The sequence below is a fragment of the Periophthalmus magnuspinnatus genome, chromosome 22 (assembly GCF_009829125.3).
Source record: "Periophthalmus magnuspinnatus isolate fPerMag1 chromosome 22, fPerMag1.2.pri, whole genome shotgun sequence".
In the NCBI taxonomy this organism is placed as follows: Eukaryota; Metazoa; Chordata; class Actinopteri; order Gobiiformes; family Gobiidae; genus Periophthalmus; species Periophthalmus magnuspinnatus.
The window spans coordinates 23,377,745-23,404,798 of NC_047147.1; the positions used below are offsets into that span (position 1 = coordinate 23,377,745).

General features: G+C 47.1%; 2 protein-coding genes across 2 annotated transcripts; both read left to right on the forward strand.

Moving 5' to 3' along the window:
• The first annotated feature begins 486 nt into the window (after positions 1-486).
• baz1a (bromodomain adjacent to zinc finger domain, 1A) lies at positions 487-21,788 on the forward strand. The gene is made up of 29 exons (XM_055231060.1): positions 487-950; positions 1,786-2,064; positions 2,147-2,281; positions 2,439-2,537; positions 4,598-4,685; positions 5,394-5,498; positions 5,565-5,792; positions 6,141-6,296; positions 8,143-8,238; positions 9,269-9,407; positions 9,913-10,038; positions 10,547-10,810; positions 11,097-11,262; positions 11,375-11,464; positions 12,224-12,288; positions 12,426-12,496; positions 12,582-12,826; positions 13,575-13,849; positions 14,855-14,970; positions 15,817-15,917; positions 15,996-16,099; positions 16,174-16,227; positions 16,473-16,555; positions 17,002-17,166; positions 17,852-18,060; positions 18,828-18,935; positions 19,120-19,492; positions 19,733-19,820; positions 20,331-21,788. The coding sequence occupies exons 1-29, from the start codon at positions 838-840 to the stop codon at positions 20,504-20,506; spliced, it is 4,317 nt and encodes a 1,438-aa protein (XP_055087035.1). The 5' UTR covers positions 487-837; the 3' UTR covers positions 20,507-21,788.
• A 306-nt stretch (positions 21,789-22,094) lies between these two features.
• cfl2 (cofilin 2 (muscle)) lies at positions 22,095-26,802 on the forward strand. The gene is made up of 4 exons (XM_033987901.2): positions 22,095-22,129; positions 24,544-24,851; positions 26,223-26,299; positions 26,554-26,802. The coding sequence occupies exons 1-4, from the start codon at positions 22,127-22,129 to the stop codon at positions 26,664-26,666; spliced, it is 501 nt and encodes a 166-aa protein (XP_033843792.1). The 5' UTR covers positions 22,095-22,126; the 3' UTR covers positions 26,667-26,802.
• The last annotated feature ends 252 nt before the right edge of the window (positions 26,803-27,054 follow it).

Genomic DNA, 27,054 nt, shown 5'->3' on the forward strand with positions numbered 1-27,054 from the left:
GCAGAGGAAATAGGAAATAGGCCGAGGAGGGGTGGGTGTTTTTTTCTGTTACGTTAATATTTGATGATGTCACTGTCGGGCCCCGCGACCGTCACAGAGTGGACCAATCAGTACAGAGGAGGTCAGCCAAGCCCCACCCTTTTACTCACGGCGCGCGGAAACTTCACTGTCACGCGCCTCGGTCGGAATTCGCAAATTTACACACAAAAACACGAATAAAACCATAAAAAAGGAGGAAAAAACTGCATAAAGGGAAGTGACGAGACATAAATGAAAAACTCTTACGTAAAGGCGCAAAACTCTTACGTAAAGGTGAGAGAGAGTGAGAGAATCATGTGCAAAACAGAAAACAAAAGTTATTGTTATTAAGATATATAAAAATGAGTCAAACCGCCAGAGTGAATGTAAATGTGTAGAGTTAGTTTGTGAAAGTGAAATATATCCCTGCGGTACATGTGTGTTTGACTGTGAAGCCGCCAGTGTCGCTGTAGTTTCGGTTTTGGGCCGTGGGAGCTCTCGTTTCCGCGTGTCCGTGAACTGTGTGAAAACTTGGTCAACAGCCGCGGGACTTGAGCCCGGTTCAGCCGCTGAAAGTGCCCGATTCGACCCGTTTCCCGTGTCCGTGTGAGCCCGTGTGCTGTCGGTTGTCCGTGGACCCAGAGAGGACGGGACCGAGCCGCGTGAGGACGCAGTTTTATCGGCGGAGAGAGCGCGGAGCCGCGGGTCTGAGCTGCTCCATGTGGTGGGCAGATTATCTGTAACAAAGAGCCGAGAATCCCGCTTCGTGTCGCCGCCTCGAGCCCGGTCCTGAGCCCGGTTTCGTGCCCGCAGCCGGAGATGCCTCTGCTCCACCGAAAACCCTTCGTGAGGCAGAAACCTCCCGCGGACCTGGACCCACACGAGGAGGTGTTTCTGTGTAAAATAACCCACGAGATCTTCCGAAACTACGAGTGAGTCCCGAGACCTGCTTCTCTTGAGTTTAGTCCTGCTTTAGTCTGAGTTAGGCCGGGAGTTAGACCCGGCACCGGCTTGTCCACACACCGGGGTTTGGACGTGTTCTTAGCGGGGCAGAGAGGCACCTGCCCCGACTGTCAGACCGCCCTGAGCCGGTGCGGCGCTAGCTCCGAGATAAGCGGCTCCGAAGTGTCCCGAAGCGGACAAAACAAGGCGAGAGCGCAGCGAACGGCGGAGCGGGCACAAGCACAGGCTTTACCGACAAAACCCGACTCTAAAGTGCGCTAAAAGTGGTTCAAGCGAGTGTCCGTGGCTCGGGAGCTGTCGCTGTCGGGGACCGGGGCAGAGTTAGCCTGGACCGGAGCTAATCCCGGGCTAACACCGCTCTCCCGCCGCGGGCTCCGGACAAACCCGAGCGGATCCGAACTGTGCCAGGCGTCTTCGAGACTCCAGATTACTCAGAAACGGCTCCTTTTGGTTTTTAGCATGACCTCTGACTCAGAGCTGTATCTGTCAAAAGAGTGAAGAAGTGTATTTAGTTTATAAAAGTAATCACAAGTGCGGTATAATTCTAACAGTGCGCAGGCCTTAGTGGAGTACGCACCTGTCACTCATCCAGAACCAAAAATATGACTTTATTACATTATTTTCATCAGGCCCTCCTGCTTAAGACCGGGCTTAGTCCAGCTATAGTCCTGGTCCCGGTTTAATTTTAGTTCAGACTTTTTTCTGTCCTTGTTCATTCCCGGACTGGTCTTTGTCCAGTCCCAGTCCTGGTACAGTCCGGTCTAGTCCTACTCTAAACCTTCTCACCCTGTCTCTGTCCCTCAGTGAGTTCTTCGAGCGCACCATCCTCTGTAACAGTCTGGTTTGGAGCTGTGCGTTGACGGGCCGAGCTGGACTCACGTACCTGGAAGCGGTAGAGAGCGAGCGGCGGGCCCGGTCCAGTCTTCAGAACTTCCCTGAAGTTCTACTCAGACCTCTGCTGCTCCTCGTGAAGCAAAGCCAGAGCAAACGTCTGTCTGAGCTCTGTGAGGATGTCTATGGCTTCTGCAGAGAGCGGTACTTCCCTGGAGAGAACGTGGACGTCAGCACCCGAGGGGGCAACAGGTAACACACCCTACACCTGGTTTAGTCCTGGTTTAGTCCTGGTTCAGTCCTGGTTCAGACCCGGTCTTGTGCTGTGTTACAGAGTGGCGTGTCAGGTTGTGCAGGTCCTCTCTCCTCACTCGAGTGCCAACGGTTCCACGATGAAGACCGAGGAAGACTCCATCGTCATCAGCGACAGCGACGAAGAGGAGCCAAGCATTCCCCCTCACGTCAATGGGTAACACCCCACATCTGTCACTGTGTGTGTGTGTGACAGGGATACTTGACCTGTACACATGTGTTATAAGCGTGTTCCCTTGTGTTGCAGTAAATTTGTTCCATTTGTGTTCCAAGCATGTTCTTGTGTGTTAAAAGCATGTTCTTGTGTGTTGCAGTAAGCGTGGGAAGCCGCTGTCTCCCTCTGTGTTCAGATACACTGTGAAACTACTGAGTGGAGAGGCCGAGACGTTCACAGTGAAAGCGGCTCAGCTCAGGTCAGACAGTGCCCCCTACTGTGTCTCACTATGTTTACATGCACAGACAGCAGCTCCTCCTTTGCCTACCTATCGTAAAAGCCAAAGTTAAATCTGTCAACTGGACAAAAAGTTGTAGGAGTGAAGATGTTTCGCTGCTCATCCAGGCCTCTTTTTCATTTTATTCATTTATTAATTTTTTTTATGGTTTCAGGCTTAATGGGCAGAAAACCCAGACACTCACACTGACCAATACTTGCTGATTGATTCACACCATCCACTGAAGCACAAACTGAGTTATCTGTACACTACAACACAGGGCTCAAATGGTGCCCACAAACACAAAGGGAAAAGTGAAGGAGGAACAACACGTTGAGGAAGCCCTCTCGGCTTGTGGATATCCAAAATTCAGTAGATCAAAGAGAGCTAAAAAACAGGACAACAGTGTATCTGAACCTAGAAGGAAAGGCGTAACTATTTTAAACCTACAAACAATTGAAGACAGAAACTGGTTCACCAAAAGGACAAAACCCCGAACCATAAATACCGTAATATAATGTGGTCTCTATTCAGTGTAGTGAAGAGTGTAGTGAGCGGTACAATGGAGAAACTAAACAGCCACTCCATAAGAGAATGTACCAATACTGGCATGAGAGCTCCTCTGGACCCCAGTCTGCTGTACATCTCAATCTCAAAGACCCTAACCACTCCTTTGAAGATAGTGAGGTACAGATCTTAGTCAGAGAAAAGAAGTTTGAGAGGGGATTAAAGAAGCAATGTTTGTTAGGAATGACAGTCCCACCCTTAGATATCACCTGTCCCCCATATATAACTCCATCCTCAGATCCAAAGCAAACAAGGGAAACAAAGAATCCCATTAAGGCTCATTAAGGCTGAAACTGTAAACAATAGCATTTTACAGTTTCAGTATAGGTAGCCCCTCCGTTCAGATAGATATAAGGCAGTGTCCACCAGCAATCTGACCAGAACTGAAGAAGCGGCTTGGATGAGCAGCGAAACGTCACTCACACAAACTACACTCCAAGTTTTTGTCCAGTTGACAGATTTAACTTTGGCTTTTACGATGGATCAAAACTGGATGACAAAGGGATTACACAGCCATCTTCTGTGTCGACCTTTGTTTACATGCACCAACAGCACTCAAGGCTGTGTCTCACTACATTTACTTGCACATAGATCTCCCAGAGCGCTAAACAATCAGATTCAAATTCTACTGAAAATCTGTCAGACTAGTCCACATAGACATGGATCCAGAGGAGTCAATACCTGAATGAAAAAGGCATTTTAATTACATCTAAACCGTCATGGACAAAATGGACCCAATTGTGTTTTATGTAGAAACTGTTGAACATCTTTGTAGGAATAAAAGTTCAAACCTCATTAAATCCCATCAGATCTACATTTGCCTGTAGATCATTGTATTACATCTAGTAAAAGGCCCAACCAGGACATCGGCTGATATCGTGGAACCGATACCAATACTGCACATTTTACTTACTTTACTGGGTATTTTACTTCTATGGGGTATTAAAAAGGGAATATGTTACTTCACTCCCCCTTCAGCGCACCATCACAACACAATCAGCTGCGTCCCACTAATGAAACTACTGCACGTCACATCAGGTTTGTCAAGTTGCTATGTATGTTTTTATATATTTATGGAGAATTGTCGTGTGGGAGAATGCGTGACCTAGGCTTGTGGGCGGACCCATGCACAAGCTCGCACTGCTAACTCTAAGAATTTGAATCGGGCCCAGGAGAGATCGCTTGATGTTTTGATGAGGGAAGAAAAAATGGGAGAAAAAAAAAAGCTTAATAAACCTTTTTTTTTTTTTTTTTTTTTTTTTTTAAACAATTGATACATGTCCAAACATATCGTCTGATATTCCCCTGCTGTTTGTTACCTCATGCAGTTGAACACCTCTCCTTGTCTGGGCCACCCAGATTTACAGAGTACATACAGGTATAGGTACAGCTATAACTGTAGTGACTGCATGTGTTTAACAGTGTTTCCAGACAGCGCCCCCTGCTGTGTGTATGAAGCTTTGTTGTTGTTTCAGTCGGCGGAAGAACGTTGTGTCCAGAGAGAAGCTGAAGCTGCTCTTCAAAAACCACTGTGAGCCGCGTAATGGAGCCATTGTCCTCAAGGTGAGACTGAGGAATTACACCTCAGGCTTTTGAAACAGCCACACGAGTCACTCATAGCTCCAAATTAAGCTCATCAAGGCTAACAAATAAAGCGGCTAGTCTGGAGCCCAGTTCCATATTTAGAATTCCAACTGAGAGTATCATAGCAACCAAAGAGCCAATCAGGAGCGAGGCTGTTGAAAGCAACACCCCTTTCTGCCTGCATTGCTAGATTAGCAGAGAGTGAGTGCTTAACAACATTGTCAATTGAATCTGTTGTTAATGCTAGCGGGAGTGACCTCAGGAAAAGAAGGCGCCTGATTGGTCTGTTATAAATGTTCATATTTTGATTTAGGACAAAATAATGAAATTAAAACCCCAGGATCACGTAGAGCAGGTTAATACGGACATTTTAGGACTAAAATGACGAGTCTGACAGCAGCAGTTACAGAGAGAGGGGCCACCCTTTTTACTGAGAAAGTGAATTGAAGTCGATAGAGTGGAATCCCGCCCATGATCACTTACTGTTTGGAATGCGGCAGCTAACGGGTTAGCTAGGTTCAGATATATATATATATATATATATATATATATATATATATATATATATATATATATATATATATATATATAATATACACACACACACACAGTCTATGGCTGAGACTCTAAACACACAACGTAATAAATGCTAACCCTGTGCCTGTCCTTTGACCTCTCTCTCTTCAGTCCTCCACAGTCTCCAAGTTCAGACTCTCAGACCTGAACTTCACTCAGTTTTTCCCCGACGAACCTCCAGTGTTTAGCTCCTCCTCCAAGAGCTCACCTGGGCAGGTAATTCATACAGCAGTAAACACCAGTTTAGACCCCAGTTTTTACACAGTTCTGTTTTGTCCACAGGGGGCGCTCTCTCAGTTGAAGGCCATGGAGGAAAAGCTGAAGCTGGTGCAGCAGAAGGAGGATATGGCCCAGAAGAAGAGGGAAAGAGCAAAAGAAGACAGAAAACGACAGAAAGAAGAGAAGGATGAACGAAGGAGAGTGGAGGAACATAGACTGAACGAGAGAAGCGAGAAGGCCAGAGAAAATCAAAAACAGAAAAGAGAGATGAAGAGAGCCGAGAAGGAGAAGGTAAACACCACAGGGGAGAGGGAGGAGGAGGAGGAGAGGGAGGAGGAGGAGAGTGAGGAGGAGGAGGATGAAGATGGGGAGGAGGATGGGGAGGAGCGGAGGGAGATGAAGAGACCAGAGAAGGTAAAATGGAGGAGATGGAGGAGATGTAAAACACTACAGGGGAGAGGGGGGGGAGGAGAGAGAGAGAGAGAGACGAAGAGAGCCGAGAAGGACAAGGGAAGAAGCACTACAGGACCGAGGCAGTAAGGGAGTAGGAGAGAGAGACGAAGAGAGCCGAGAAGGATTGACTGCAGAGGAGCAAGGAGGAACAGGAGGTTAAAGCATATGCGTGATGTTGCTCTTCAGAAAATCCAGCATAAGATTGATGAACTGAAAGAGGAGAAACGGAGGAGAGAGGAGGAGGAGCGCATCAGCCTCAAGGAGAACCTCAAGAAGATCCGAGAAGAACTGAGGCAGAAGAGACTGGAGGAGAGAGAGATGAAGAGAGTGGAGAAAGAGAAGGTAAAGACATGAGAGCGGAGGAGAGAGATGAAGAGTGCAGAAAGAAGGTAGACATGTGAGAGATGGAGAGAGTAGAGAAGAAAGGTAAAGATGCATGACACAGGAGGAGGAGAGAGAGATGGAGAAAGAAGGTAAAGGCACATGAGAGCGAAGGAGGAGGAGGCGGGAGAGATGAGAGTGGAGAAAGATGAGGTAAAGACACATGAGAGGAAGAGGGAGGAGAGATGAAGACACATGAGAGAGGTGGAGGAGGAGAGAGTGGAGAAAGAAGGTAAAAAGACATGAGAGGAGGATAGAGATGAAGAAGGTGGAGAAAGAGGGCAAAAACACATGATAGAAGAGGAGGGAGAGAGATGCATAGTGGTAAAGAAGGTAAAGACAGGAGGAGGGAGAGATGAGAGTGGAGGTAAAGACACAGGAGGAGGAGAAGGAGATGAAATGAAACACACTACAGAGGAGAAGAGAGGAGTTCTAATGTTTTTTCCTCATCACAAACAGACCTGGAGTTGTGTTTTGTTTCATTCACATGTTTAACACACAAACCTTAACACTTCTCTTAAACAACACTCTGTACCATCGTGTGATGTCTTGTGGTAATACAGGAAGTGCTCCATTGTGTTTCAAACTTCATACACCTTCACCAGAATCATTTGGAGGATTTCCCAGGAATTTCCCATCTCTACTGAACTTACGGTAAAAGGAGCTGTTAACTTGAAAACTACCACTTCATGACATCACAAGTTGGAAGAGAGCATTTTGAGCTTTTGAGATATAGACAGACTATCAATAAAAGGTTACTCAAACATGTCAATGAAACAAAACACAACTCCAGGTATGTTTTTGAGGAGGTAATAGCATTATGGTACGCTCACACCGGGGCGTGTGGGGCATCAAGCTTAGATGCAAAGTCTATTGTGGACGCGCGTCCTGAGCGCCTTGAGCGTCCTGTGTTTTTGTTTGTGGTTTTGGACAGGTGTCTTTTATACTGATAACAAGTTCAAACAGGTGTCATTAATACAGGTAGGAGTGTAGGACAGAGGAGCATCTTAAAGAAGAAGTTACAGGTTTGTGAGAGCCAGAAATCTTTCTTGTTTGTAGGTGACCAAATAATTATTTTGCAGAGGAATTTACCAATTAATTTAAAAAAAAAATCCTACAATGTGATTTCCTGGATCTTTTCCCCCCAGTCTTTCATAGTTGAAGTGTACCTATGATGAAAATTACAGGCCTCTCATCTTTTCCCACTGTATACTGGTGGACACACCGGCTGGCTTAAAGGCTAGTCACAGACCCAGACACGCCGCCATGGAGGTGATTGCCTCCGCTGATAAGTTTTATGGAATAATAAATACACTAAAGCCACTCTCTCAACCTGGTCAGCGTTCACAAAGACAAAGGGAAAACAAAACATCCAAAGGTACTTGCAGACCACAACAGATGCCCTGGATGTGTGTCAGATATTTTTCTCCGACGTGTGTCCACGGCGTCCAACTGGGGGCGTCCAACATGTTTTTGATACTCCGGTGTGAATGCACCATTAGAATATGGAGCTCACATGAAGGCCCCGGTCTAAGGCCCCGGTCTAAGGCCCCGGTCTAAGGCCCCGGTCTAAGGCCCCGGTCTAAGGCCCCGGTCTAAGGCCCCGGTCTAAGGCCCCGGTCTAAGGCCCCGGTCTAAGGCCCCGGTCTAAGGCCCCGGTCTAAGGCCCCGGTCTAAGGCCCCGGTCTAAGGCCCCGGTCTAAGGCCCCGGTCTAAGGCCCCGGTCTAAGGCCCCGGTCTAAGGCCCCGGTCTAAGGCCCCGGTCTAAGGCCCCGGTCTAAGGCCCCGTTGTGTAAATGTGTTTCAGGAGCGAGAGAAGCTGAAGGAGGAGAAGAGGAAATACGCAGAGAGGCTCAAACAGCTGAGCAGACCCACAGAAGACCTGGACTGTGATGACCTGCAGGTGACTCATAGTGATGACGTCCTGGGTTCAATACTCTGTCACTGTTAAAACTTGGAGGAGGACCAGGACCAGGCTGGCACCACTGCTCCTGATGTGGTCTAGTGCTGAGGACGGGGTCTAGCCATAGACTGTATGTACACTGCCTGGCCAAAAAAAAAAGTCACTGGATTTAACCAAGCAAATGGGTATGGTATTGCTGCAATTAGTCAGGTCTAGGTTCAGCAACAGTCTGTGCTCAAAGAATGAGGTCAGCTGACTCCCTGAATATACTGAATGACCAGGTTATTGCATCAATGTATTCAATGTCAGGATTCATCAGGCTCAAATTGTGAAAGAGTGGTTCAGGGAGAATGAGACATCATTTTCACACATGGATTGTCCACCACAGAGTCCAGACTTTAACCCCATTGATAATCTTTGGGATGTGCTGGAGAAGGCTTTGTGCAGCATCTGACTCGGCCATCATCAGTGGAACATCTTGGTGAAAAATTAATGCAACTCTGGATGGAAATAAATCTTGTGACATTGCAGAAGCGAAATCGAAACAATGCCACAGCGAATGTGTGCCATAATTAAAGCTAAAGGCCAACCAAATATTTTAGTGTTACCTATTTTTTTGGTGATGACTTTTTTTTGCCAGGCAGTGTATAAATAGATATAGCTAACCTGTTTGCCACCGGGTTCCAAATAGAAAGTGACCATGAGTGCACTTCCAGCCCCCCTGTGGCCCCTCTCTGTAACTGCTGCTGACTCATCCTTTTGGTCTGGAAATGTTCATATTAGCCAAGTCTTCATGACTCCACGTTTTTTTTATTTCACTGTTGTCTGTCTCTCACCTGTCTCTCACCTGTCTCTCACCTGTCTCCCACCTGTCTCCCTCCTGTCTCCCTCCTGTCTCCCACCTGTCTCCCACCTGTCTCCCACCTGTCTCCCACCTGTCTCCCACCTGTCTCCCACCTGTCTCCCACCTGTCTCCCACCTGTCTCCCACCTGTCTCCCACCTGTCTCCACTACTTCCTCCTCTCCTCAGGAGCTGCCCCGTCCCTCCCCGGTGCAGACACGCCTCCCCACTCACCTGTTCGGAGAAGCTCTCATGGTTCTTGAGTTCCTCAGATCCTTTGGAGAAATCTTTGAGCTGAAGGATGAGTTTCCAGACGGCATCAATCTGGGTGAGGTCAGGGGCTGTGTGGGCTCAGGGGTCATGTAGGCTCAGGGGTCGTGTGGGGTCTGAGATGTTGAAATGATCGCTCTGTTAACAGCTTGAGCTAAAGTGGCTAACACTAGCAGCTTTACACCATAATGGTTTGTTTAAGAGTGTTTTATTCATTCAGTTAAAGACCTGTCTCTGAACACTGGTGTTTTTCCAACTCTCACAATGCATTGTGGTCTATATTTACCCCTAGTGACCACTATGCACTCCTTTGTGGAAAATTTTGAGTGCACTATTTTTTCACTCACTGGACATTCAGTCACCACTAAAAGTGTCTGACCCCTAAATGGGGCCCCCTGTAGGAAGAGTGTGGACATTCAGACAGTGTCATTCTCCAATTTGAGTCAGAAGAGAATATGAGTAATTTTGATCTGCACATGCCCAAATGTGTCATGAAGCCCAGACTGTCAAGTGTAATAATATTGAATGTGTTTGGTGCTGATGGTTTTTGTGTAATCCCACAGAGGTCCTAGAGGAGGCGCTGGTGGGCTCAGACCCTGAGGGACCGCTGTGCGAGCTGCTCTTCTTCTTCCTGTCAGCCATTTTCCAGAGTTCAGATGAAGATGAGGAGCGACGCCCTGAGGAGTCGGGTAACTCTCTGAGCAAGTTGGACAGATGGACTTCAATCATCCCTATTGTTCTTCTGTCTCTGTAGTTCATCTCTGACACCTGTGGATCATTGTTATAATTTACACATTTTAAATCACAATATTCATCTAAAACAACTTAATAAAATAAATAAGTCTGCTCACTTCCAGAAAACTGTAGTCATCATAGCAAAACGCTGCATGCTGTCGGCACCCCCTATGGATAGCTGTACATCACACATCGCAGCCCATTTTTTTTCATTTGTACCAAAATGATTATCAACGATTAAGAAAATAAAACTGGAGGAGGAAGTGCTTACGTCCAAGTGGGCGTGTAAGTCACAGTGGGCAAAAATGGGGAGTAGATTGGCAAAATGGAGTTTTGAAAATAAGATTTAAGATTACTCAAACATGGCTCAATGAGAAGAAACGACTAGAACATGGTCATCTGAACAGAATAGTTTGAACAACAGGTCTGATTTAAACAGGAAGACTCTAATGTGTGTTTCAGACCTATCAGAGGCCCTGGATGATGCTCCTGACTCCGCTTCCTCTGCTCTGGCTGCCATGACAATGGCAGCGGGGGCATGGTCACAGCTACACCAAGGGCGGAGCCTGAAACATCTGGACCTGGACAGTTGCTCCCTGAGCGAGATCCTCCGACTGAAGATTCTATCAGCCGACGCCAAAGATGATCCCTGCGCAGAGCTGAGAAGCATGAGGCCAGAAATACTCCAGAAACTACGGAGTACGGCAGTGTACGACCTACAGCCAGGTACTGATACTACTGATACTGCTGATACTGATATTACTATTAGTAAGGAGTATGAGCTCCTTAGAGAGATACTACAGAAACTCAGGAGTACTCCGGTGTCTACCTCAGTCCAAGTCACAGACTGTGTAAACAAGTGGACTAAGTGAGTTTGATGTCACTCACAGCGTTCCGCTCCAAATCAAGCTCATCGAGCCAAGGTCCTTATTTGGAATTCTCATTCTCTCACTTCCTGTTTGACCAGCCTATGATCTCGACCCCAGTCTCTCAACTGTGGTCTCTTGTGCAGGGGAGAAGCTGCAGATCCTAAACGCTCTGGTGGGAAAACTCCTCACTCTGGGACTGAGCCGAGACCTGATCGAAGACTGTGTGGACGAGCAGAAGACTGCAAGGAGCGAGCTGAGAGAGATACGAGCAGAACAGCACCGTAGAGAGAAGGAGGAGGCGGCCTACAGGTGAGCCATACACACCTTTACACTAACAGAGAAGCCACACACACCTATACAATAACAGAGGAGACACATAAAACTGTACACTAACAGTCTGACTTAACATTTGTGTTTTCAGAGTTCGAATGAGGAGAGAAGAGCGGCTGAGGGAGCAGGAGCAGAAGATGAAGGAGAAGGAGGACAAGCTCCGAGAACAAGAGAACATCAGGTACAGACACAAGCCCAAGAACATCTAAAACGCACCTGCACGCACCAGTTCAGATTGGGAGGTCAAAAATGCGTTGGACGCCTCTAGTTGGACGCCTCTAGTTGGAAGCCTCTAGTTTGGACACCTTTGCAGTTGAGGACAAAAGAAAAATACTTGACATGACTCCAGGGCATCTTTTGTGGTCTGCAGGTGCCTTTGGATGTTTTGTTTTCCCTATGTCTTTGTGAACGGGGGCAGACCAGGTTGAAAGAGTGTCTTTAGTGTATTTATTACATAAAACCCATCAACAGAGGCGATCAGCTCGTCAGCGGTGTGTCTGGGTTCATGACTAGCCTTTAAACTAGTCAGTGCGCCCAGTATAATTAAGTTGCCACTAGTTTGTCGCTGATGTCAGTCTATTTTTTCTGGATAATGATGTCGCTAAATCACTGGAGCATAATCTCTGACTGGTTGACGCTGTGAGTCAAACGGCAAAAGTGCAGCCTTTTCAGCTCTGGCTATTGAGGCTTTGGGTTCGCAAATGGTGTTTTCCAACACGTGAAGACTTGGAAACGTGCCACAAAAACGCAGGGCAGCCAGGAAGTGCGTTCACCATAGACTTTGCATATAAACTCGACGCCCCTGGCACCCCAGTGTGAACGCACCATAAGGCTTTCAATGTTGTGTTGTTTTTGGGGTCAGGAATCCTAACCTTTGACCTGTGACCTCTCTCCTCTGTACACCTTAACACACTCGCCCTGATCCTCCCTGTGTCCACAGTGTGAATGGAACTGGACCAGAACCAACTCCAGGGCTCAAGAAACCCGAGCAGAACCAGGACAAAGGTACTGATTTAGTGCCTGTTTTTTTTTTGGTCCCTGGTTTAGTCCCTGGTTTAGTCCCTGGTTTAGTCCCTGGTTTAGTCCCTGGTTTAGTCCCTGGTTTAGTCCCTGGTGTAACACATGTCATTGTGTTGTCACAGATGTTCAGAAAGGGCTTGACTCCAAACCTGTCCCACTGACTCCAGAAGAACTCCAGAAGGAACAGGAGAAGGTCTGTGCTCCTGTCTGCTCCTCTGGCTCTCTGCTCCTCTAGCTCACTACTCCTCTCTCTATTCTCACCTGTGTTTGTGTTGTAGGTGGGTGAGTTGCTGGTTCGACTCCACAGAGCCTCTTCTTGCACTTCGCTGCTTCCTTTGGGCAGAGATCGCTGGTTTCGTAAATACTGGCTTCTCCCATCACAGTCTGCTCTGTTTGTGGAGGAGGACACGTTCGGACTGACCGCAGACATGGCCCGGCCTGAGGTTGGCGTCACTGAGTGTGCCCAGAGCACAGTGTGTAACGGCAGTTCACAGGATGTGGAGATGGAGGAGGGTGGAGTCAGGTAAGTCAGCGCTGAGAAGCGGAGTGTGAGATCAACATCATGCCATCACTATAAAAGATAGCTGTGTGTTTTCAAAATGCTGTGCTCACTGATTTTGCTCCTCTCTGACCTCTGATCAGTCCAAGTTATTTTTAGACAGTTTTAACCCCTTAAAATTCAGTACATCTGCATCTGTTCACGGGCGGTTCATCTGGACTCCAGAAGCTATTTTACATTTGATGTTTCTGGTTAAAAACACTGGGCCTTTATTCTCCTGAGTTTAAATCCAACCCCTAAGGGAGGCATTTTAGAGTGAAATTGCCCTGCCTATAGTTTAAATGAGATACACATTTTTTTTACTCACAAAAATAGGACATTTCGCTTATTTTTTAGTGATTTTGCTTTTAGCTGTGACATGGGACAAGATCCAGCACATGTTCATTCTTGCCTGTAAGTCCACACCTTTAAACAGGAGCTTTACTCTCGTTTGTATTTACCAAAATAAAAAATCTAATTTCCCACTGATGACAGTAGATCAGAAGCTGACAGAGCCTCAGCCACACATACAGCCCTCAGCCGAGAGCCTCAGCCACATACTGAGCCCAGCCCCATGTGTGCGCTCCAGAGGGCCCCGTGTGTGTGCGCTCCAGAGGACCAGACTCAGGTTCAACTGGGTTTCAGTCAGGCGCTTTAGGGAGAGTCATAGGGATTGATGTGAGATTTTTCAAGTTTATTCTCTCTGATGCAACTTTTTCATTTGTTTCCTCAGTACTACCTCCAGCTCTGCCCCTATCTGCCGGGACTCCGCCCCTCAGAGCCCTGACTCCGCCCCAGAGGCCTCAGACCCCACCCCTGCCCCCTGCCTGCCCCAGAGCGCCCCCCGCTGGTGGTTCTTCTCGTCTGTAGACCATCTGGAGCTGCTGCTGCAGAGTCTGAACCCGCGCGGGCACAGAGAGAGCGGCCTGAGGGAGGCGCTACTGAATGAGAGAGCACGCATCACCACAGTGCTACAGACCTGTGAGGAGAGCAAGTACAGCCACACAGGTGAGCCCCTGACAGGTGAGGGAGGACACGGCCCGGGGCTGAGGCGGATGTTCCAATCCAAAGTCTACTGGAAATCCTTGCTCCACCAATTTTACTGGGGATGCATCAGAGGAGACTGTACTCAGCACAGTATATTTCCCACAATGCACTGCACATCATGCGTGCATCGGGGGCTGATCACCGCCGATCTCAGAGCAGGCAGAGGTCAAGCCCATAGATACAGGTTACTATAGAGCAGGGGTGCTCAGACTTTTTCAGTATGTGAGCTACTTTTAAAATGATCGTGTCTGAAAGATCTACCACCTAATACAAAAATGTTAAACATATATTTATTTGTAAATGTATTATGAATTCTTACATGTACAGTGCATTTTGATGTACCTTGCACAACGTCATGAGATAATACTGCACAACACAATTGAACTTCCTACATGTTCATAAATACTTGAATGATGATTACTGCTCTGATGACTTGCACTGAATGGAATCAGTGAGGGATGCATAGTTCGGGCAGTAGCTTCTGACAGGAGCCAGGAGTAAAATTGAAACTTTTTGTTTGAAAGCGATAACAGAGCTAATCATGTTGATTACGGTTTTGTCTTTTTTATAGCCATAAAAAACATGTTAAACAAAGTATCAGAATTTACTGCATTTTTTCACACAACTATCGGTACTTCTATTTTACACATCCATCCGTATTTTTTCTTTTACGCATCGAATAAATGACTGGGAAAATCCCCGCAGCACCCACGCTCTCATTCGTCACCTTCGAGGGACAACAGAGGCAGATTAGCGTAATGACGGTAAAATATTTAGATAGCCCCATGTCTCCGCTTTGAGACGCTGTTTGAGTTTACATGAGAGCACGACTGGGCGCGGAGTTACGCTGCTGGAAAGTCCACAACCGCGCTCTATCGGCGACGATAGGATCCGATGCTTATGCGTGTGCAGCGCCCATGATGTGACCTAGAGTCAGGTGTAATCTGACTGTTTTGTGTGTTTCAGAGGAACAGCATTTCTCAGAGTGCACTACAGCGGAGTCTGTGATGGAGGCCAAACTCAGAGACCTGCTGCTGGACATTGAGGATCGGGTCTACCAGGGCACGCTGGGGTCACTCAAAGTCAGTTTAGATCAACAGCATGGGTTAAAGTATCTGTATATAAGATTTACATTTTAAATTCTATGAACTCGTCTTCTCTGTGACCCTAGATACGAGGTCAAATCTAACTTTGTGTTGATTTATTTTTGATGTCAAAAACATTGGACATCATCTACTCAGAAAGAAGAATGAGCCTCACATGACTCTCATTTGGGTTGCTAGCTTCATTGTTGAAATCCTGTTGGTTTAAACCTAAAAGGACTCTCTCTGATCTGTTCATGCATACAAACAGGTCCTTTGAAATAGTTTTAGATTAAGGTTAAAGTTTAGGTTTAGGTCAGGGTTTAGGTTAAGTCCCGAGCCATGAACAAAGTAATGTAGTCTACTCCATTCAGTGAAGTGAAGAGTGCAGTGAGCGTTACATTGGAGAAACTAAACAGCCACTCCAGAAGAGAATGTACCAACACCATCACGAGAGCTCCTCTGGACCCCAGTCTGTCATATATCTCCATCTCAAAGCCACTAACCACTCCTTTGAAGATGGTGAGGTACAGATTTTAGCCAGAGAAAAGAAATGGTTTGAGAGGGGAGTTAAAGAAGTTATTTTTGTTAGGAAAGACAGTCCCTCCTTGAACAGGAATATTGACAGATTTAACCTCGTCTTTTACTAAGGTTTGGGTCAAGGTTTAGGTTAAGGTTTAGATTAAAGTTTAGATTAATGTTAGGGTTTAAGTTAAGGTTAAGGTTAGGGTTTAGATTAATGTTAGGATTTAGGTTAAGGTTAGGATTTAGGTTAGGGTTTAGATTAAGGTTCAGTTAAGGTTTAGGTGAGTAGTGACTATGATTAAACCCGGTGTGTGCGTGCAGGTGCCAGAGCGACAGGTGTGGAGGGTGGCACTGGAGGCGGGTCAGTACCACACTTTGATTAACAGCTGTGAGGACCAGTTGATGGAGGTGGACTCTGACTGGTGAGTGTGTTTGTATGACCTTTTATAAACGGGTGATCTCCAGACCTGACCCCCCCATGACTCTCTGCTCGTCCCCAGTCTCGGAGCCTCATCTGTGGGCAGCCACAGCGTCAGGGCCCTGGCGGCTGCTCTGGGTCAGATAGAACGAGGGATTGAGAGGCGCTTTCTCAAACCTCCTCTGGGTAAATACTTTTACACTAAACATTTACATCAGAGTAAAACCTGGAGCTGACCCTTGACCTCTGACCCTGCACAGGTGAAGAGGATTTCAAGAAGGAGCAGAAGGCCAAGAAGAACCAGGCCAGTGATGGTATGTTTTACCTAGATGCCCTCCTACACTCATTAGCAGTGATGCCATACTCCTTTATTAAACTGTATACTTAGGCACAGACTCGATATTTGATACTGATCTCAATACCACGATGATAATAAAAAGACTTTTTCTTTAGACAATATACTGTGATTTTCCACATTAAATGGTAGTAGGTTCCATAGTGGTCCAGCGTATACTAGTCTATATGGCCTTATACTTGTTCTGTATCTGTGTGTGTACAGATGTGAGTGACAGCGGGCGTGGGAGCAGGTCTCTATTGGAGAGGTGGAGAGAGTCTCTGAGCTTCTGCTCCAGTCTGTCACAGGTAACACCCACCTGAACCTCTTGCCCATATCGCTTGTATGGTTGTAGTCGACTAAAGACAAGTGTTGCCAATCAATTGGTTGACTAAAAAGAGGGCATGGCAAAAGCTCTCAGAACTATTCTGTATCTCTGTATCTGACCCAAACTGCACTCACAGGACTACACCTGCAGGAGGAGCTCATGGATAAACTACTGTTTTTGCAGAAAAAAGTACAAGGAAACGATGTATTTAAATAAAAACAGATTACACTTGTGAATCATGAGTATAATCTGACTTTTCACAGACAAATACACTCCCTCACTCCTTTCTGCTGTCTCATAGAAATCCTGACCATTGAAATAAAACGGCAAATACACATTTTGGTTGACTCAGACTAAACAACTAGTCACCTGTCTCACCTGTGCTCATCCCCTAAAGCGTCTCACCCTCTCTCCCCTCTGTGACAGGTGTTTGTGCACCTGTCGACCCTGGAGCGCTCCGTGCTCTGGTCTCGTTCTCTGTTAAATGCTCGCTGCCGAATCTGTCGAAGGAAAGGAGACGCAGACAACATGTTGCTGTGCGACGGCTGCGACCGGGGACACCACACACACTGTTTAAGACCCAAACTCAAGGTGAATGCCAAGACTCAGGCACAAGAGGGGGGGTATTTACCTCTATGGGGCGGTAAAGGGTGTTTTACTTCCTTTTGCTCTCTGCTAAGTCACTTCCCCTTCAGAGCACTATCACAAGACAATCAGCGTGCATCCCCTAATGCAGGCATGACCAAACTGCGGCCCGGGGGCCAAATGCGGCCCTCAGACCAATTTTTCTCGGCCCTCAAGCTTCTACGTGAATTGGCCCATATTACCTTAAACAGTACTTTTTACTGTATATTTCTAAAATCAAATATTTAATGCATCCCTTTGAGGATTTAAGCATGAATAAAGCTCTAGTGGTTCAGTTTAACACACAGATTTGAAGTATTCACTGTATTGGTGACCAGTCTAAGGCCCTCAATCGGCCCTCAGCTTTGTCTATGTTTTTATACGTGGCCCTTAATGAGAAAAGTTTGCACACCCCTGCCCTAATGAAACCGCACATCAGTTTTGTCAAGTTGCTTTCTGCAGTTTTGTATGATGTTTTTTTTATATTTTTGGAGAATTGTCATGTGGGAGCATGGGTGACATGCAGCCACGGAGAACATGGGAGAATAATCCCTCCTCTTTAAGGACACAATGCTCCACAACTTGCCCTGTTACAACCTGAACCAATGACATCATCTGAACCTTTACTAAAACATGATGTTTGTGCCTGTAGTTGATCCCGAGCGGAGACTGGTTCTGCCCCGACTGCAAACCCAAACAGAGGTCCAGCAGAATCCCGTCTAGGACAAGATCCTCCATCGACGAAGAGGAGGAGGAAGAAGAGGAGACGGAGGACAGCGAAGAGGAGGAGGAGACAGATGACAGTGAAGAGGAGGTGGAGGAAGAGGAAGAGAAGGAAGAGGAGGACAGCCCACCCCCCAGGTGAGAGATAGGAGGGAGAAAGGGAGAGAGAAGAAATGGAGAGATGAGTCTGAGAGTGGAGGGAGGAAGTAAGGAGAGGGGAGGAGTCAGAGGAGCAGGTCCAGGTGAGGTTGGATTATATCCTGTACATATCTCTGGACATAGCTAACCTGCTAGCCGCCACGCTCCAAACAGGAAATGATCATGGGTGCTCTTCTAGCTCCATTGACTCTAGCTCCAGTTCACTTTCTCTGTAAAAACTGTGGCCTCTCTCTGTAACTCCGGCTGTCAGTCTCGTCATTTTGCATTTTGTTCGAATTAACCCGCTCTACATGATCATGGGGTTTTTATTTACTATTTTGTTCTTAAATGAAGATAGGATTAATAACAGACAAATCAGGCCTCTTCTTTCCCTGACGTTGCTCTTGCCACTGTTAGCAACAAGTTTGATTGACACCCTTGCTAAGCGCCTGCTCCCTGCTAAACCAGTGGTGTGGACAGGAAGTGCGTGGTCTTCAACAGCCTCACTCCTTATTGGCTCTTTGGTTGCTATGATACTCACGGTTGGAATTCCAAATATGGAACTGTGCTCCAGATTAGCTGCTATAACTCCTAGCCTCGATGAGCTTCAATTGGAGCTGAACGTTGAGGGGCCGTCACATAGTACAATCATTTATACAGTCTGTGGTTCGGTGTTTGACACAGGTGAGAGCAAATGTCACCTTGATCTGTCACTCTCACCTGTCCTTCTCAAACAGGAGGTGATTCTAATGAGCCTTTGTTTGCAGCAAGAAAAGCTCAGCCCCGCCTCCAAAGGGAAAGAACCAATTGGCATCGTCCAGGATCCAACAGGCCACACTCAAAAACACTGGGTCTGCACCAAAACCTGCCTCCAGGTCAGTCACTCTGCTCACCACAGAGATTGAATGTGAGGGTTGTGGGTTCAAAGCTGGTTTATTTGTGACTTTTTGTTTTTGTTATTAAACTTTAACACACATATCGTGATTTTTTCTTTTTCATTGTAAACCACAGTATTGATCTGAAACGGCTTGATAATAGAAACTTCCTGTTCACCTTCAGGTTGTCGAGTAAGAAGGCTTCTCCGCCCTCGTCCAAAGCTCCACCCAGAGCAGGCAGCCGCAGCAGTGCCCGCCTCAGCCTCGAAGTCACACACAACGGGAAGAACACCCCCAAGACTACCCCCAAGACTACCCCCAAGAACACCCCAAGGAATACCCCCAAAACCAGCCCGCAGAGCCAGCCTGACCCTGCCCCCTCTATAGCCCGCCCTGTGCTCTCCTCTGGACTCTCTTCTGGACTCTCCTCGGGGTGCAGGAGGTCCTCTGGGAGAAATCAGGGTGTGCACGAGCTGTCAGCCTGCGAGCTCCTCACAGTGGAACTGGTCAGACACGAGGACAGCTGGCCTTTTATGAAGCTTGTGTCACGCACTCAGGTACAAATATATATGTGCTATTACTACTATTATTATTACTACTATTATAACTGCTACTACTGTCTGTACTCACTGAGGTATGAATCCTCTGAGTCCAGTCTGTCTCAGTACTGTCACACTACTGCCTGTGTATACTACTGTGTGAGAGGATAGACTGCACTCTTTTAGAACAACAGGACCTGGACTGGGACTGGACTGGGTCTAAAATAAACAATAAAGAGTTAAACTTTGTGATTTCAGGTTCCAGATTATTACGACATTGTGAAGCGGCCAATTGCTCTGAGCACCATCAGAGAGAAGGTTAACAACTGTGAATACCACTCAACAGGTAGACCTTGCACCTGTCTACACCTGTCTATACTCACCTGGCTGAATATTCACTGGTCCAACCTGGTGACAGGGTGCCTCTTATTTTTAACTATGATGCACGGTCTGCTGCAGTCTGAAGTATTCTATAGCCTGCTTACTTTGATTAAACCAGATGCCCCGTCTGCATGGGTCCATGTTACAACCATAGACTCTATACAGCTGGGCATAGCTAACCTGCTACCCGCCACGTTCCAAACAGGAAGGGATCATGGGTGCGCCTCTGGCTCCAATTCACTTTACATGTGAAAAACCATGGCTCCTCTGTAACTGACTTGTCATTCTTACCATAAAGGTCACTCCCACTAGCATTGGCAACAGGTTTGATTGACAGCATTGCTAAGCCAGGAAGGGGTGTTGCCTTTAACAGCCTCGCTCCTGATTGGCTCTTTAGTTGTTATATCCCTGTTCTGTCTCTGTACTGTCTTTTTCTGCATGTTGTGTAAAAGAGTGGTACATTTGTCTGTTCCAGCCGAGTTCATGGCCGATGTGGAGCTGATGTTCTCAAACTGTCTCCAGTACAACCCTCGCCAAAGCAACGAGGCCAAAGCCGGACTCCGTCTGCAGCAGTACTTTCACTCACAGCTCCAGAAGATCGGCTTGAAGACCAGAGAGGAGGAGCCTGCAGCCAAGCGCTCCAGGCACTGAGGAGGGAAATTGGACCAGGCCAGGAGACTGGGCCCAGAAGGGGGAAGCAAGAACTGGGGACTAAAGGTTTGGGCCTGCTTTGGGCCTGCTTTGGGCCTGCTTTGGGCCTGCTTTAGTCCAGTTTTAGATTTGAGTTAGTCTCATAGAAAAGTCCTGAAATCTGACCCCAAATGTGACCTCAAATAGAGCAGGCTTGGATGAATAAAACTTGACTTTAATGACATGACCTACATTTCTATTGTCCGTTTGAGATTTAGGTGAAATAAAAAGTTTTATTGTTTAAATATTAACAAAAGGAAAAACAAAATCCTCCTATTAAAATAGATGAAATGTTGATTAAATGTGTTGGCTGAAGTGGACATGGGCTCCACACATGCTTGATTTTCAGAGCATGCAACTGCAGCTCTAAAAATCAAACTATGAAATCTTAAAGGACTTTGGTCCTGTGTCAAATTAATTGCATTAAAAACAAAGCTGCAAGTGATTTAAAATAAATATTTCTTCAACACTTTAAAACCATTAGCCAACCTCAACATCTCGGCCTTAAAGCTCCATTTGTCGCATTTCAAAATGTATTTTTATATAAAAGACGAGTGTAAATATGTAAAAGACACATATCACTGAGAAAAGCAGACGTGTCCTCGTCATTTGACCTCAGGAAACTCCCATTGTTACAAATGCCTTTGAACCTGAGGAGACTGGAGCTTTACATTTATACAGTTAATTTAATATGACACGTTTCATTTTATGACTCATTTTTATACTTTGTACATTTTTTCCTGGAGTTACATTTTTGTTTAACAGTTTAGATTCATTAACATATTGTTGGGTCCAATATGTTTCTAATTTCAAATGCTTTTAGTCAGGTTTGATTTCATTGATCACACACAGCAGTGAGGCTTATGATCACGAAGGACATTTAACCCAGACAGAAGTCAAATAATCAGATTTCATTAAAAAAAAACCTAAAACTTAACCAAATGCGTCTGAAGTAATTTTAAGCTCCAAGGCTCCTGTCTGCTTTTCCTGCTATGACTGGACACAAGTCTAGAACAATCAGATTTGAATAAACCTTCTCAGAATGATCCATGACTCTGACTGAACGCACCTGTTGTTACCCCGGCCTGTGGGATTGTGGGACATGCATTTTTTGTTGTAGTTTTTGTGTCAAACTACTGCTTTAGTTTATTTCTGTTGTATTTATTAAGAAGGTAATTGTTCTCCTGTTTTTCCACTGGTTTTGTGTTTGATAATTAAAATGTAAAAATAAATGATGTTTTATAAAGAATCACATGTCCTATGATTATTAAAAACTTGGTAGTTTAGACCAGGTTAAGTCCTTTTTCAGTCATGGTTCAGTCTTGCTCTAGTCCTGGTTTATATCCTGGTTTATTCCTTTTTCAGTAGTATTAAGTGCCTCCACACTCCAGCCCCCTTTGTCCCGGGTCCGCCTGTCCTGGTCTGTCCCAGTCTGTCCCCGCAGCTGTCACTCAGGCCTGTGCCCGCCCCTCGGCCCCAGGTCCCGCCTCTGTCTCCGGTATCGGCCTCAGTCACTCCCCGCCGCTCAGAGCTCCCTTTCACCGAGAACCAACCGATCTACGGCCAAGAACCAAGGGAAACATGGTGAGTGTGCCCGGCCTTGACCCCCCTTCCCTCTCCCTGGCTGAGTATAGCCGTGTTTGGAGCCTCAGCCCGCGGCGCCAGCTCCCGTGAGTCCCCGTGAGAAGCCGCTCTAAGCCCGGCACTGCTGCTGCTGTGGACCGTTATTCGCTATGACAGCCTGGACCAAGCTAAAGGCTAATCATGGCTAGCCCCGGCGCTTTCCCCGGTTAAACCGCTCGTTTTCGCCTCAAACACTTTTGAGCCGCTGGAGTTTGACATTTGACAGTTTTTGTGTCGGAAAATTAATGAACGGCGCAGTTTTCAGAGTGAATCCGGTGAAGCGGCCGCGGCGGAAATGTGTGGACAAATGGAATGCAGGAGCGCTTCGGATCCGCTCCGTCTGCGCTCCGTCTGCGCTCCGTCTGCGCTCCGTCACGAACAACAGAGGAATAAAACATTATGAAAGTATCCGCCCTGGTACACCGGGACCGTGTGAAACCACATGCCCTCATGGGAATAAACTAGCGGGCTTAATGCGGCGAAGAGTATTTGGTGTAGTTTGATCTGAATAACGGACCGGGGGTTAGCTGTTAGCTGTAGCATCACGCTCTGATTGACGTTAGCTCACGCTCCGCGCCACTCCGTGCCGCTCCAAACCGGGCTTCTCTTTATTTTATTTTATATTTTCTTTCTCACCCCGCGGGCAAAGTTTAGTGACTCCTGGATGTGTTTGAGTATGTTGCATCTGCTCCGGCCTCTGTCCGCCTCAGGCCGCCTCTGGACAGGACTCCCCCGGAGGCCTGGGCCCGCGGCAGCCATCTTGCGGCCGGAGCTGGAGGTCCAGAGGCCGGTCAGGAGCCGCTCTGAGCCGAGACATAGCAGCCCCTCCCGGCCAAAGGTCTGAGGGCTGACCGCTGCCTCCGGAGACCTGCGAAAAGCCCGGAGACGGTGTGATTTTGACTGTATGTAAAACAAACAGTTAAGTAAAGTACATTAGTAATCACAGCAGTGAAGTTGTCTTCGGTTTAAACTCGGTGTAACTTTTGTTCATTCAAACCCGGGGCCGACATGCGCTGACGGGCCGCGGCAGATGGAGCCCCACAGAGAAGTTCCCTTAGGGAGCAGCCCCGGGACCGGGTTCGGTCCGTGGGTTCGGCCCGTGGGTTATTATGGGTGACTGAGTTATGTTAAGCTCAGTCTGCAGTTACCTGATCTGAACCGTTCTGGGATCACTACACAATCTGTAACTCCATATGGAAAGTTTAAATACAAACAGAGAGGACAGAGGGAGACAGAGAGGACAGAGGGAGACAGAGAGGACAGAGGGAGACAGAGAGGACAGAAGGGACAGAGGAACCTTTCATCATGTGGACCCCAGGAAGACTAGGACTTTGTTTTATGTTGCACTTTATCACCGAAGTAAGTTCCTAGTTTGTGAACTGTGTTCACAAACGCTGGCAATAAAAATCTTCTGATTCTGGAAGCTAACAGGGATCCAGATTAAGACCACAGACTGCAGAGGGGAAAGTATTCTTGATCTTTTCAGGGCTTGTATTCTGTGATTTGACTGTTTTATACAAGATGCCCTCCCTGTCACAGGTACATTTCTGTGACTGGCATGCTGGGAAGTGTCTTGCTCAGGTGTGGATTTGAACCCAAACCCTCACACATGTTTCTGAGTGTAGTTCCTTATCTCCTTGATGTAAGATTTCCTTGATGATTCACTCAGAGTTTTGTGAGCTCTGATTGGCCAAGAGTATCTGAAGCAGATCAGACACGCCCAGCTCTATCTCTGCATTTTGACCTCTGGTGTTTTATTGGACGGAGTGGCGACTGTGTGATGTCATTTACAAAGCGCCAGTCACAGAACCTCAGCCGTGATCACGTGACTTCAATTTCAGTTTGACTGAGCCGAGACAGGATTTGCTCTAGACCCACGCTGGTCCTGGTCCATTTGATTGTGATTAATACTGCCACTGTGTCCATGGGCAAGACACCTCCTCTTCCCCTGTGACTGAGTCCAGCCTAGTCACGGTCTATAAAAAACCTGCTGACTCATGAGAGCTACTATCCAATCACAGCTCAGTGTACACAAGCCAACCAATTGCAGACGGGCTCTCACTGGAGCTGGCCAATCAGGAGTGAGCTGAGCTAAGCTGCAGGTCATATTTCAGAGACCAGCTGCAGGGGGCGCTCTGGGGTTAGACTAAACCAGGACTAAAACCAGGACTGAACCAAGACTAGGCCAGACATCAGACACAGGTGTTGTCCAAGGTCGTTCTGACCAAGACGAGCTCAATGTCTGGAGATGGTCCCCACTTCACCTGACACATTTAACCCACAATGAAGAATGGGTCAAATCAGGTTTAACCCAGAGACGCTGAAGGATGGGTGACATGTAACATGCGTGTAGACTGACCCTGTCTCCCCCTCAGGCTTCAGGCGTGACCGTGAACGATGAGGTCATCAAAGTGTTCAATGAGATGAAGGTGCGCAAGTCCTCGTCTCAGGAGGATGTGAAGAAAAGGAAGAAGGCGGTGCTGTTCTGTCTGTCGGAGGACAGCAGGAAGATCATCGTGGAGGAGGGCAAACAGATCCTCGTGGGCGACATTGGGGACACAGTCCAGGACCCCTACGCCTGCTTCGTCCAGATGCTCCCGCCCAAAGACTGCCGCTACTGCCTGTACGACGCCACGTATGAGACACGCGAGAGCAAGAAGGAGGACCTGGTCTTTGTGTTCTGGTGAGTGCTGCTGCTGCTACAACTATTACTACCACTACTGCTACTGCTACTACTACTACTACTACTGCTGCTGCTACTACTACTGCTGCTGCTGCTACTGCTGCTGCTACTCCTGCTGCTACTCCTGCTGCTACTCCTGCTGCTGCTCCTGCTGCTGCTCCTGCTGCTGCTCCTGCTGCTGCTGATACTTCTACTATTACCCTTAAATTTCGGACTATTGAACGCACCTGAATATAGGCCGCACTTGAATATAAGACACAGGTTTTCATATTGTAACATGAGATATTTACACAGAAAGACGGTACAGAGTTTTTTTTTATTTAAGACACACTTTTTTTCAAACTGTGCCTGAAAATCGGCAGTACGGTACCAAGATGCCATCAACACAGGATGAACATACCTGCGTGTTTAGAAAAAAACACTTTTGTCATTGACAAAGTTCTTCCCACTGCCACCTCCAACGTCGCACCATTGATTCATTAATGCCAAGCCTTTAACTTAAAAGCTGCATCATTTGCATTTCTTTGTGTGTTCGATGATGAGGGTGTGTGCAAGATGGGGAAAATGACAGTTCAAAATCAGCGCATAATCTTTACCCAAGTCTGTTTATCTTTTGAATTTACTGTTAGAGTCCCCCCTGGTGGCCCTTAGCCAGTAATAATCTATAAATTAGTCGCACTATTGTATAGGCAGGGGTGGAGAAGAGAGTGTAGTGGTAGTAGTAGTAGTAGTGCTACTGCTACTGCTGAGGAGGAGAGAGAGAAAGGAGGAGTAGCATAGGATGAGAGCAGTAGTGGTAGTAGTACTACTAGTGCTACTACTGCCGCTACTACAACTACTACTGCTAGATCTACTACTGCTGTTGCCTGTACGACACCATGTACAAGATGTGTGAGAGGTGGGGCTGGTCTTTGTCTGGTCAATGTGACTGCGAGGATTACTACTACTCACACTACTATTACTACTAGTAGTACTATTAGAGCACATGCAAGTGTGGGTGAGGGTTTTCTCTGTCTCTCTGTCTCTCCTCTCCTAACTTCTTTCCTCTTTTCTCCCTCTCTCTTTCTTTTATTCTCTCCTCTAAATCCTTTCTCCATTTCTCCTCCCCTCTCTTCCTCTCTCCTCCCCTCCCCTCTCTCACCTTTATTCTATATCCTCCTCTCATCTCGCTCTCCTCTCCCCCCCTCCTCTCTCCTCCCCTCTCTCTCCTCTTTCCTCCTCTTTTTCTCCCTCTCCCCCCTCCGTCCTCTCTCCTCTTTCCTCCTCTCCACCCCTCTCCATTCTTGCTCTCCTCCCTCCTCTCTGCACCTGTCCTCTCTCTCTCCTTCTCCTCCTCTCTCCTCCTCTTTAACCTTCTCTTGTGTGCCCCAGGGCTCCAGAGGGCGCTCCTCTGAAGAGTAAGATGATCTACGCCAGCTCCAAAGACGCCATCAAAAAGAAGTTTACAGGTAACCCCTAGCTGACTCCAGCTGCCCTCTGATCTCTGGCATTCTAACCTTAAAATGTTGGTTCACTATTTTGTCCATAAATCAAGACATGAACATTGATCACAGGCAAATTGTGGTCAGAATTCCAAATATGGAACTGTGCCCCAGATTAGCCGCTATAACTGCAGTGATGATGTCACATAGTCCACTTCTGTACACAGACTGTGGTCCTGGTCCGGTCCTGGTCTAACCCTTTAACCCTTTTCTTCCTGCAGGTATCAAACACGAGTGGCAGGTGAACGGCCTTGATGACATCCAGGATCGTTCGAACCTGGCAGAGAAACTAGGCGGTCCCGTGGTCGTGTCCCTAGAGGGCAAGGCTCTGTGACGGGCGCCTGCTGCAGCCAATCACGTGCCATCCTGCTCCCACGCCCCACCCACCGCTGTCTGAAGGAGGATCTTTAGGCTCTTTGTCCAATGAAGGATCGGTTTAAAGCGTTTACAGCTAACTTCAAGAACTACAAGAACTACAAACAAAACTACAAGAACTACAGAGGCTCCACTGAGCACCGCCGAGTGCCGCACATGTCACACACTAAGCCACGCCCCCTACAGGGTCTACCCGTGTCTCCTCCACATGCCTGCTCCACCTCCTCTGCTCGTCTCTTTTACATATTTCACTCTAAAGATCCTAAACCAGCTCCATCTTTATTTCACACTAAAGTTTGTTCCTGGTCGTTTCTGATGCAGCTGTTTGTCTAATGTCACTTTGGGCC